Source organism: Dama dama, chromosome 9 (assembly GCF_033118175.1).
Source record: "Dama dama isolate Ldn47 chromosome 9, ASM3311817v1, whole genome shotgun sequence".
Classification (NCBI taxonomy): domain Eukaryota; kingdom Metazoa; phylum Chordata; class Mammalia; order Artiodactyla; family Cervidae; genus Dama; species Dama dama.
This window is the reverse complement of record NC_083689.1, coordinates 43168757-43181908: the sequence shown is the minus strand read 5'-3', so window position 1 is coordinate 43181908 and position 13152 is coordinate 43168757. Positions and strand designations below refer to the sequence as shown.

General features: G+C 41.1%; 1 protein-coding gene across 3 annotated transcripts in view; it reads right to left on the bottom strand.

The window, feature by feature from the left end:
• The window catches only part of NLRP3 (NLR family pyrin domain containing 3), a 52132-nt gene that overhangs the window by 27074 nt on the left and 11906 nt on the right, over positions 1–13152 (bottom strand). For 2 of the 3 annotated variants that reach the window (XM_061151133.1, XM_061151135.1), the window contains exons 5-7: positions 10660–10827; positions 4532–4702; positions 3319–3489 (exon numbers count right to left, since the gene is read on the bottom strand). In XM_061151133.1, the coding sequence (XP_061007116.1) occupies positions 3319–3489; positions 4532–4702; positions 10660–10827 (510 nt within the window). The remainder of the gene's footprint in view (positions 1–3318; positions 3490–4531; positions 4703–10659; positions 10828–13152) is intronic. The other variant, XM_061151134.1, reaches the window with a different exon arrangement.

The following is a 13152-nucleotide window of genomic DNA, read 5'->3' as shown; positions in this document are numbered from 1 at the left end:
TTAGCTGTGGGGTTAGTGTCGAAATCTAACTGACTTGTAAGATACCCAATTGGTGTCTGCAGAGAATTGGTTATTGGTATTACAAAACACTCCAGAGTTGTGTATTACTATTTCCTGCAGACTTACAACAGAACTCATGATCTGATGTGACTGCCAAAAATACAAGGAAATCTCAGTCCTCACCACTGACAACATAGTGCCCTACCATAAGAGGTGAAAGTTCCACCACACATCATTAGGAGTGTCATGTTCAGGTCTGGGTATTGCACTTCAAATAGGGACATTAAAAGACCGACTCTTACCTAGGAGAGCATAACTAAATAGGTGAAAGTATTAAGCCATGTCCTAGTTAAATATTGAGAGACATCCAAGTAAAAGATGAGAAGAACTAGAGTGTGAGTGTTGCCTCTAAGGAATCAAGATCAGCATCTCTTAGCAGACCTTGAGGAGCAGAACAAGGACCAATGCACAAAACCACAGAAGGGGCTGTATAGAAATAAGAACTGTAGGCATTGCAGCAATGACTAGCATGCTTCAAAGTTTTCACACATAAAACACGGTGCCACCCACATGAATGTCTTAGGAGCAGGTGTTCGTTCAATGATGAACTGGGCTGTACAATTCCTAAGGTTTCTTTCGACTCTGAGATCCTCCAGACTATATGTAATAGGAAAGAACAAATCTGACTCCATATTAGACCTAGTTCTTCTTAGGAACTAGTTAGGAATTGAAGTGAAGTTGCTCAGTTGTGTCCGACTCTTTGTGACCCCATGGATTGTAGCCTACCAGGCTCCTCCGTCCATGGGATTCTCCAGGCAAGAATACTGAAGTGGGTTGCCATTTCCTTCTCCAGGGGATCTTCCCAATCCAGAGATCGAACCCATGTCTCCCGCATTGGAGGCAGATACTTTAACCTCTGAGCCACCAGGGAAGCCCATTAGTTAGGAATTAGAACTTATAATTCCTAATTAGGAATTAGAAGTTAGTTCTTCCTATTTCTTCTCTGTTGACTGTGCTTAGTCATGCTGGCTCTGCATCCTTGAAAAGAATGTTTCCTGGGTTTCCCTGGGTGGCCTAGTGGTTAAGAATCTGCCTACCAGTGCAGGGGACATGGGTTTGATCCCTGGGCCAGGTAGATCTCACACACCTCAAAGCAACTACTGAAGCCTGAGCACCTAGAGCCCATGCTCTGCAACAAGAGAAGCCACCACAGTGAGAAGTCCATGCACCACAGTGAAGTGTCACTTCTGCTCACCAAACATAGAGAAAGCCCTCACAACAACGAAGACCCAACACAACCAAAACAAACACAAATTAATTAATTTTAGCCATTTGCAACAACACAGATGGACCTAGAGAGTGTCATACTGAGTGAAGTCAGATAGAGAAGGAAAATATCATATGATATTCCTCATATGTGGAATCTAAAAAGAAATGATGCAAATGAACTTACTTACAAAATAGAAAGAGACTCACAGACTTAGAAAACAAGCTTATGGCTGCCAGGGGGTAGGAGAAGTTAGGGACTTCGGGAAGGTCATGTACACACTGCTGCTGCTGCTAAGTCACCTCAGTCGTGGCCGACTCTGTGTGACCCCATAGATGGCAGCCCACCAGGCTCCCCCATCCCTGGGATTCTCCAGGCAAGAATACTGGAGTGGGTTGCTATTTCCTTCTCTAATGCATGAAGTGAAAAGTGAAAGTGAAGTCACTTAGTCATGTCCAACTCTTAGTGACCCCATGGACTGCAGCCCACCAGGCTCCTCCGCCCAGGCAAGAGTACTGGAGAGGGTTGCCATTGCCTTCTCTGCATGTACACACTACTGTATTTAAAATGGATAACCAGTGAGGCCCCATTGTTTGGCACATAGAACTCTGCTCAATGTTATGTGCCAGAATGGATGGAAGGGGGGTTTGGGGGAGAATGGATACATGTATCTGTATGGCTGAGTCCCTTCACTGTTCACCTAAACCTACCACAATATTGTTAATCGATTATTTCTTAATACAAAATAAAAAGTTTAAAAAATAATAATAAATTAATTTTTTAAATTATTGTTAAAAAATGTTTCCTATTGCCTGAAGTATACAGAATAGCCTATTCTCAAGGCTCTGATCTTTAAGAGTCATTTGGAGATAAAGAGTTGCAGAACAGAGAATAACATTTGTCTTGGAGGTTTACAAGAACAGCTTTACCTGCCTGACATGGACAACTGCAAGAACAAAGGTTTCCAACACTAAGGAGTTTGCAACAACCAACTGCATCTATTTTTTTCATTAACTATTAAGCTCTTTATTAACTTTTATTTTTTCTGTTTGGTGTAATTGCAAGTTAAAGGCAACTTCAACTTGCCTTTAAAAGTGCTTTGCTGAAACCCCTATTGGAGTGCAGGGTTTTGGAGTGCAAGAGCCACCGATCTCCTTCATGGCCCTGCAATAAATCTTTCTGTGCTCCAAACTCCAAAATTTCAATTTATTTGGCCTCACTGTGCTTTGAGCATAGGAACTTGCATTCAGTAACATGTAGACATAACAATTTTGGGGGATCCAAAATCACTGCAAATGTGGTTGCAGCCATAAAATTAAAAGACGCCTGCTCCTTGGAAGAAAAGTTATGACCAACCTAGACAGTATATTAAAAAGCAGAGGCATTACTTTGCCAACAAAAGTCTATCTAGTCGAGGCTGTGGTTTTTCCAGTCGTCATGGATGTGAGAGCTGGACTATAAAGAAAGCTGAGCACCGAAGAATTGATGCTTTTGAACTGTGGTGTTGGAGGAGACTCTTGAGTGTCCCTTGGACTGCAAGGAGATCCAACCAGTCCATCCTAAAGGAGATCAGTCCTGAATGTTCATTGGAAGGGCTGATGCTGAAGCTGAAACTCTAATACTTTGGCCACCTGATGCAAAGAACTGACTCATTTGAAAATACCCTGATTCTGGGAAAGATTGAAGGCAGGAGGAGAAGGGGATGACAGAGGATAAGATGGTTGGTTGGATGGCATCACTGACTCAATGGACATGAGTTTGAGTATACTCCAGGAGGTGGTGATGGACAGCGAGGCCTGGCGTGCTGCAGTCCGTTGGGTCACAGAGTCAGACATGACTGAGTGACTGAACTGAACTGAACTGAGACATAACAAACTTACTAGCAGTAGGTAGTATCTAGTACTTCAAATTACTTCAGATATTGTCTCTTCCACTCTCTAACCTCAACTCCATCTGATTAACCTTTTTTAGAGTAACCCCATTCATATTTTCCCAATAATGTATCACTGAAAATAAGTTACTTTATTGCTGAGATGTTCATGAAGACTTACCCCAGTTTCTGCAAGTTACAGTGTGGATTCTTTACTTTTTCACACAAAATCCCAACTCCTGAGTCTCCCAGAGCATTTTCCCCCAAGTAGAGTCTGGTCAGGGAATGGTTGGTGCTCAGGACAGATGCAAGGTCCTCACAGCATGCTGATGTGAGACTGCAGCTGACCAACCTTTCAGAGAGATGGCAGATGGTCACAACACCTCTCTCAACCCAGTCACACACTGCTGTGAGTCAAGAAAGCACTTGTCCTGCCCTTGCCTATAGTTCAGTCTGCACATGAGAAGAGTATATCCAAGCTCTTTATTAACTATTTTTTTTTTTTCTCTGTTTGGTATAATAGCAAGAAAACACCCTCAAAGCCCATGCAATGTTACATCTTCCTAGATTTCTACATTTATTTTTATTGAGGTAAAATATGTATAGCATAAATTGTACCATTGTAAACATGTGTTCATTTATAAGTGTTAACAATTTAGTAGCACTTAAGTACATTCCCATAACTGTGCAACTATTACCACTGTCCATCCCCAGAACTCTTTTCCATATTCCCAAACTGAAATTCTATACACATTAAACAATAACTCCAAATTCCCTTCCCCCAAAACCCTGCAAACCACCATTCTACCTTTTGTCTCTATGAATTTGACTATTCTAGGTATTACATATAAATGGAATCATACAATATTTTCCCTTTTGCCTCTGGCTTATTTTACTGAATATATAGCCCTATTGTGTTTTGCTTTTTTATAATAGCCACCCTAACAAGTATAAATTGGCCCTACCATTTTCAACTGATTTCTTGTCTTCAAAATTCAAGTCTCCCACAAGCATTCAGAGAAGAGCTACATAGACTGTCAAGCAACTGCATTGCTTTGGCCCTATTTTTCCTATTTAACGTGCACCAAGGCCTTATCATCAAATCCCGAAACTCTTCTAAAGCAAAATACATTGGTTTTATTTTCTTAGCTAGGTTATAAATACCTTAAAGGCAAGCATAATATTTCTGATTTTTTTTAAGGTCCCCTCCAGTGCTGACTATGTGACTTCTCTCACATAAAATGCTAACTAAATTAATTATTGACAAACATCCAGAGATAAACACAGGGAATCCTCTGAGTAGCCCAAGGCCATTTTCACTTTAAAATTCTAACACATCATGGCTCATTAAAGCCACAGCTATTGCTTCATGAGGGAAATTAGTTCAGCCTCACCAGAGCTTCTTCAGATTGCAGAATAGATGCCTCAGTCCCACACACAAAAGTCTGATCCCGAAGTCTCCCAGGGCGTTGTGGCTCAGGTCCAATTCCACCAGCTTCTGGTTGTTGCTCAGGACTGAGGAGATGTTGAAGCAGCACTGATGGGAAAGGCAGCACTGTCCCAACCTTCATCACAAGCACAGAAACAGAAAGATCTCAGAGCATGGGCTGCTTTCTGTCACTGCCTTCTGGTCTCTGCTGGGTTTTAGCACCAGGCAGGGGCACTGTGAGCTCATGTTACAAAGAGAATTAAACTAAATTTATAACTAAATTTTCATGAAGGAAAGTATTATCTTGGGACTTCCCTTGTGGTCCAGTGGGTGAGGGTCCGTGCTCCCAAAGCTGGGGGTCCGGGTTTGATCACTGGTCAGGAACTAGATCCCACATGCCATCCTGAATATCAAAGATCCTAAGTGTTGTAACTAAGACCTGACGTAGCCAAACACATAAATAAATATTTTTTTAAAAAGGAAAATATCTTATCAGAAACTCCTGACTATAGCTGAAGACATATTGGGAAAATTCAAGTCAGTTCTAGTGAAATGGATGAACCTAGAGATTGTCATACACAGTGAAGTAAGTCAGAAAGAGAAAAACAAGTATTGTATATTAACACATATAAATGGAATCTAGAAAAATGGTATTGATGAACCTATTTGCAGGGAAGAAGTGGAGACACAGAGATAGAGAACAGACTTGTGGACACAGTAGGGGAAAGAGAGGGTGGGATGAATGGAGAAAGTAGCATTGACATATACACACTCTGTTAAAGTAAATAGCTGATGGGAAGTTCCCATGCAACACAAGGAGCCCAGTCTGGTGCTCTGTGAGGACCTAGAAGGGTGGGTTGAGGGGAAGAGAAGGAGGCTCAAGAAGGAAGTGATATATGCATAATTATGAGTGATTTGCTTTTTATTATGGCAGAAACCAACACATTATAAAGCAATTTTCCTTCAGTTAAAAAATAAGTAAAAAAAAAAAAAAAAAGACATGTTGGGAAGATAGTTCTCAGGCTCTCTGGCTCACAATCTGTGACCACAGCTGCCAGGGAGCACATCTAAATAATGGGCAATTCTCAAGTATTTAAATGGCATGTTTCTGTTTCATAAATGAAAACAATGGTTAGCCGATGGGCTCCACCTCTTTACCACATGTTCCTACCAACTGAAACTCCCTCAGATGGATACTGCTCTCTCTAGGGCTGTATGCATCTTCCTTTTCTCTTGGACAATCTTGTCCCTGCTGTTTTGTTTGATGTTTTAATCCCAGCCCTCCATCTACACTGAAGGAGCGAGCATCTCTGATTCTTGATTGCTTTATACAGACACACGCTATCACCACTATCAGCACCACCACCGAAACAATTATCGTTCTCAGAGAAGCAAGAACAATATTCTAGCTCATTTCAAATGTCCTAGGAGCTGGTTGGATTACCTTTTCTGCCTCCATTTCCACACCAGCTAGAAGCAAATAGATAACTAAATCTTTATCTGCAGAACATCTCATTCTCATACATGTCTCCCTGTTTGTGTCTCACTTTCTAGAACCACAGAGGGGCATCACATCCACAGGGTTGATGGAGAGAGTGGCATGGTATAAAGGTGGAGAGGAATGTTAAATCTTAAAATCAGCCAGAACCTTGAAGGCAAAAAGAACATTTTATAATTTATCAAAACAAGTAAGAAAAAGCTCTTAAGCAAGGAAATGGCGTAATCAAAGCATAATTTTTTAAAAATATTAAGCAACCCTCTGTCTTCTGTACAGAGAATGAATGGTGGGTGGCAAAAGTAGATGCAGGGACACCAAACAGACAACATTCATCTGATATGTACTTTTGAGCACAAACAAATGGTACAAGCTTGTCCAAACATTATAGAGACAATTGCAGGACAAACATGAATCCTGTCATGAGAAATTAATAGTCTTGGAGGGCATTGCAATATCTAAGCAAATAATTGTGGTTGTTAGATCTGGGCTGCTGGAGTTGAGACAGGCTGGGACCTGGGACCCTTTACTGCAGTACTTGCACCTGGATGAATGTCTCCTCGGGCAATAGAATACAAAAGAAACTATAAGGGCGGAATTCCCTGGTGGTCCGGTAGTTAGGACTCCACAATTCTTATGTAGGGGGCTTGGCCACACAAGGTAGCCCAAAAATAGGGATATTAAAAAAAGAAAGAAAGAAAGAAACTATAAGGGACTAAAAATAACTGCATGCCTGCATAGTTGAGGCAAATTATGAATAAAAAGATACAAAAAGGCCAAAATCCCAACTGCCATTTCTGAAGAACCAGGAGCAAAAGTAGAGTAACTGTACATGATCCCTGCACACGGTACCACTGAGGGGGTGAGCAGACCACCTAAGCCATCCCTCTGGTCCCATCCACTGATCTGCCCTACCCTCACTGTGTTTAAGAAACCAGCTCACCCCACCTCAGAGAGCCAGCAAGGATACCTTTACTTGTTTTCGCTCCCTCATGCTGCAGCACTATGCTCAGTAAAGCCATGGCTTTACTTTCTTATTTACTTAACTTAAATTTTCTTATCTGGCATTTTACTGATTTCTATTGGTTAAAGAGTCTATGGGGGGGAATTCCCTGGCAGTCCAGTGATTAAGACTCTGCACTTCCAGTGCAGGGAACATGGGTTCAATTCCTGGTCTGGGAACTAAAATCCCACATGCCCAGTGGTGTAGCCAAACAAAAGGCAAAAAGAGTCTAAGGGACTTGCCTGGTGATTCAGTGGTTAAGACTCCACTTCTACTTCCCCTGGTCAGGGAACTAAGATCCCATATACTGTGTGGCATAGTCAAAAAAAAAAGGTCTAAGGACCCCGGATGGTAACAAAATCAGAATGAGGAAAAGTGGAAAACAGCTTGTACGGGGGTGAAATTAAGAAGACTGGTGATAGGGTGGTTATTAAGAGCAACACAGAAAGGTATGAAAATGTCCTGAGGTGGTGGGCTTTAAAACTGGCTGTGAAGTCCAGATTTGTGACAAAGGAGGATTGGAGGGGTGGCCCGTACAACTTTGTACTTGATTCAGGGCATGTGAGTCTAATTCACAGTGCGGGCTCATCACTTTAGTCGCTCAGTCATGTCCAACTCTTTGCTTCCCCATGGACTGCAGCACATCAGGCCTCCCTGTTCATCACCAACTCCTGAAGTTTACTCCAACTCATGTCCGTTGAGTTGTGGTGCCATCCAACCATCTCATCCTCTGTCGTCCCCTTCTCCTCCCACCTTCAATCTTTCCCAGAATCAGGGTATTTTCAAATGAGTCAGTTCTTCACATCAGGTGGCCAAAGTATTGGAGTTTCAGCTTCAGCATCAGTCCTTCCAATAAATATTCAGGACTGATTTCCTTTAGGATGGACTGGTTGGATCTCCTTGCAGTTCAAGGGACACTCAAGAGTCTCCTCCAATACCACAATTCAAAAGTATTAATTCTTTGGCGCTCAGCTTTCTCTATAGTCCAACTCTCACATCCATCCATGACTACTGGAAAGACCATAGCTTGGACTAGACAGACCTTTGTCACAAAGTAATGTCTCTGCTTTTTAATATCCTGTACCAGTTGGTCATAGCTTTTCTTCCACGAAACAAGCATCTTTGAATTTCATGGCTACACTCACCATCTGCATCGGTCTTGGAGCCCAGGAAAATAAAGTCTGTCATATTTCCATTGTTTCCCCATCTATTTGCCATGAAGTGATGGGACCAGATGCCATGATCTTCAGTTTTTGAATGTTGAGTTTTAAACCAACTTTTTCACTGTCCTCTTTCACTTTCATCAAGAGGCTCTTTAGTTCTTCTTTGCTTTCTGCCATAAGGGTGGTATCATCTGTGTATCTGGGGTCATGATATTTCTCCAAACACTCTTGATTCCAGCTTGTGCTTCATCCAGCCAAGCATTTCACATGATGTACTCTGCATAGAAGTTAAATAAGCAGGGTGACAATATACAGCCTTGATTTACTCCTTTCTCAATTTGGAATCAGTCTGTTGTTCCATGTCCAGTTCTAACTAATGCTTCTTGACTTACATACAGATTTCTCAGGAGGTAGGTTAGGTGGTCTGGTATTCCCATCTCTTTAAGAATTTTCCACAGTTTGTTGTGATCCACACAGTCAAAGATTTTGGCATAGTCAATAGAGCAGATGTTTTTCTGGAACTCTCTTGCTTTTTCTATGATCCACCGGATATTGGCAATTTGATCTCTGATTCCTCTGTCTTTTCTAAATCCAGCTTGAACATCTGGAAGTTCATGGTTTACATACTGTTAGAGAATTTTGAGCATTATTTGCTAGCATGTGAGATGAGTGCAACTGTGCAGTAATTTGAACATTCTTTGGCATTGCCTTTCTTTGGGATTGGAATCAAAACTGACCTTTTCCAGTCCTGTGGCCACTGCTGAGTTTTCCTGGCATACTGAGTACAGCACTTTAACAGCATCATCTTTTAGGATTTGAAATAGCTCAACTGCAATTCCATCACTTCCACTGGCTTTGTTTGTAGTGATGTTTCCTAAGGCCCACTTGATTTCACATTCCAAGATATTGGGCTCTAGGTGAGGGATCACAGCATCATGGCTGTCTGGATCATTAAGATCTTTTTTGTATAGTTTTTCTGTGTATTCTTGCCACCTCTTCTGAATATCTTCTGCTTCTATTAGGTCCCTACCATTTCTGTCCTTTATTGTGCCCATCTTTCCATGAAATGTTCCCTTGGTATATCTCATTTTCTTGAAGAGATCTCTAGTCTTTCCCATTCTATTGTTTTTCTCTATTTCTTTGCATTGATCACTGGAGAAGGCTTTCTTATCTCTCCTTGTTATTCTTTGGAACTCTGCATTCAAATGGGTATATCTTTCCTTTTCTTCTTTGCTCTTAGCTTCTCTTCTCTTCTCAGCTATTTGTAAGGCCTCCTCAGACAACCATTTTGCCTTTTTGTGCTTCTTTTGTTTGGGGATGGTCTTGACCACGGCCTCCTGTACAATGTCACAAACCTCTGTTCATAGTTCTTTAGGCACTCTGTCTATCAGACCTAATCCCTTGAATCTATTTCTCACTTCTACTGTATAATCATAACAGATTTTATTTAGATCATACCTGAATGGTCTAGGAGTTTTCCCTACTTTCTTCAATTTAAGTCTGAATTTGGCAATAAGGAGTTCATGATTTGAGCCACAGTCAGCTCCTGATTTTGTTTTTGATGACTGTATAGAGTTTCTCCATCTGCAGCTACAAAGAATATAATCAATCTGATTTCAGTATGGCCATCTGGTGATGTCCATGTGTACAGTCAGTTCTTGTGTTGTTAGAGGAGGGTGTTTATCACAGTGTGGGCTCATAGCAAGCACTTTATTATAGACCCACAAGACATGCCCTGTGACAATTTAATCCATGCAAAATATTTTGATGGGTTCCAGCTCAGGTAGCCATTTCTGTATTTGATGAAACTCTTCTATTCTCATCTCTATAAGCATGGCTAATGAAGAAATGGAAGACCCTAAAAGTAATGCCCTTTCCTACCACCAACAAATGACTTATTTTCAGTTCCCCTTTATTCTTCCCCATCTGAAACTTCTCAAATAACTGTCCTCCAAACCATTTGGCCTTCCCATTTGTAATAGGCTGAGCTGTGTCCCCCCAAAAAAGTTCATGCTGAAGTCTCAACCCTTAGCACCTTAGAATATTACTACATTGGGCTTTAAAAAGGTAATTAAGTTAAAATGACATCATTAGGGCAGGTCCTAATCCAGCATGACTGGGGTCCTTGTATGAAGAAGAGATCAGACACACACAGAAATCATGTGAAGACACAGGGAGAGGACAGCAATCTACAGCCAAGGACAGAAGCAGCAGAAGAAACCAACACTTCTGACAACTTTATCTGGGACTTCCAGCTCCCAGGATTGTGAGAAAGTTAACTTCTATCATTTAAGTCTCCCACTCTGTGGTACTTGGTTATGCCAGCCTTAGAAAACTAATAAACTGCTAACGGTCCTTCTTCTCCTTTTCTGTCTTTCTCACACACACACATATACACAGACATATACACACACAAGCGTGCGGATTCTTACCACAATCTACGAATGTTACAACCCGGTTGTTGGAGTGTTTCACACAGCACCTTCATGCCTGGGTCCCCCAGGGTATTGCCACTGAGGTTCAATTCAGTGAGGTTCCAGTTATTGCTCAGGACTGAGAAGATGCCGCTGCAAATGCTGGTGGTCAGATAGTTCACCAACCTAGAAATTGGAAGGAAGGAAGAAGAGAAAACAAAGTGAATCTCTCAGAATAGCAAACTGAAGTTGGAGCCAGGGTGGCTGACACTAGTGCAGAGGCAACCTAGGGATTAAGAAATGAGTCACAGAACCAAAGACCGGGCACTGAGGAATGCAAAAGGCCAAAGGAGTCCTGGTAAGGCTGTTCTGCACATTTTATGATTAAAAGAGCCTATGATGCACTGAGGAAACCAGAATTGAAAGAGACATGTGTACCCCAATGTTCATCGCAGTACTGTTTACAATAGCCAGGACACGGAAGCAACCTAGCTGCCCATCAGCAGACGAATGGATAAGAAGGCTGTGGTACATATACACAATGGAATATTACTCAGCCATTAAAAAGAATGCATTTGAATTGGTTCTAATGAGGTGGGTGAAAGTGGAGCCTATTATACAGAGTGAAGTAAGTCAGAAAGAAAAACACCAATACAGTATACTAACGCATATATATGGAATTTAGAAAGATGGTAACAATGACCCTATATGCGAGACAGCAAAAGAGACACAGATGTAAAGAACAATCATTTGGACTCTGTGGGAGAAGGCGAGGGTGGGATGATTTGAGAGGGTAGCATTGAAACATGTATATAATCATATGTGAAGCAGATTGCTGGTTCAGGTTTGATGCATGAGACAGGGTGCTCAGAGCTGGTGCACTGGGATGACCCTGGGGGATGGGGAGGGAGGTGAGAGGGGGCTTCTGGATGGGGAACACTTGTGCTCCCATGGCTGATTCATGTCGATGTATGGCAAAAACCACTACAATACTGTAAAGTAATAAGCCTCCAATTAAAATAAACAAATTAATTTAAAAAAGAAAAACAGCCTGTGATGAATAGATAAAGAAGGTGTGATATATACATACACAAACACACACACACAATGGAATACTATTCAGCCATGGAGACGCAGACATAGAGAATGGACTCATGGACACAGCAGGAGAAGGAGAGGGTGGGATAAACTGAGAAAGTAGCATTGACATATCAGTTCAGTTCGGTTCAGTTGTTTAGTCAGTCGTGTCCGACTCTTTGTGGCCCTATGGACTGCAGCACACCAGGCTTTCCTATCCATCCCCAACTCCCAGAGCTTGCTTTGACATATATACACTACCATATGTGAAATAGATAACCGGTGGAAAACTGCTATCTAACACACGGAGCCCAGCCTGGCACTCTATGACAACCTAGAGGGTGGGATGGGAGTGAGGAGGCTCAAGAGAGAAGGGATACATATATACAGAGGTATGATTGATTCATGTTGATGTATGGCAGAAACCAACACAACATTGTAAAGCAATTATTTTCCAATTGAAAAATAGAAAAATAATGAAATTTTGTCATCTGCAAAAACTTGGATGGACTTAGAGAGTATTATAGTATATGATATCACTCATATGTGGAATCTAAAAAATAATATAAATAAACTTATTTACAAAACAGAAAAAGACTCAGAGACATAGAAAACAAAATTACAGTTATCAAAGGTGAAGTGGAAGAAGGGATAAATTAGGAGGTTGGGGTTAACATACACACACTGCTATATACAGATTTCCAGGTGGCACAGTGGTAAAGAAAGCCCGTGTCAAGCAGGAGATGTGGGTTCAATCCCTGGGTAGGGTAGATCTCCTGGAGAAGGAACTGCCAACCCACTCCAGTATTCTTGCCTGGAAAATCCCATGGACAGAGGAGCCTGGTGGGCTAAAGTCCATGCGGTCACAAAGATTCAGACACAACAGTAACTAAACAACCACCACTACTGTATATAAAATAGATAACCAGCAAGGATCTACTGTATAGCACAGGGAACAATAACCTGTAACAACCTATTAGGAAAATAATCTGAAAAAGTATATGCATATATATATATATATATATATATATATATATATATATAAGACATATATATATATAACTGAATCACTGTGCTATAGATTTAAAACTAATATGACATTGCAAATCAACTATACTTCTAAAAACAAAAAACTAAAAAACTAAAAAACTAAAATGGGAAGAGGATGAGGGGAGGGAATAATTTGGGAGTTTGAAATAGACATGTACACACTGTTATATTTAAAATGGATAACCAAGAAGGATCTTCTTGCATGGCACATGAAACTCTGCTCAATGCTATATGAAAGCCTGGATGGGAGGGGAGTTTAGGAGAAAATGGATACATGTATATATATGGCTGAGTCCCTTCTCTTTTCTCCTGAAACTATCACAACATTGTTTGTTTATTAATCAGCTATATCTCAATACAAAACAAAAAGTTAAAAAAAAAAAA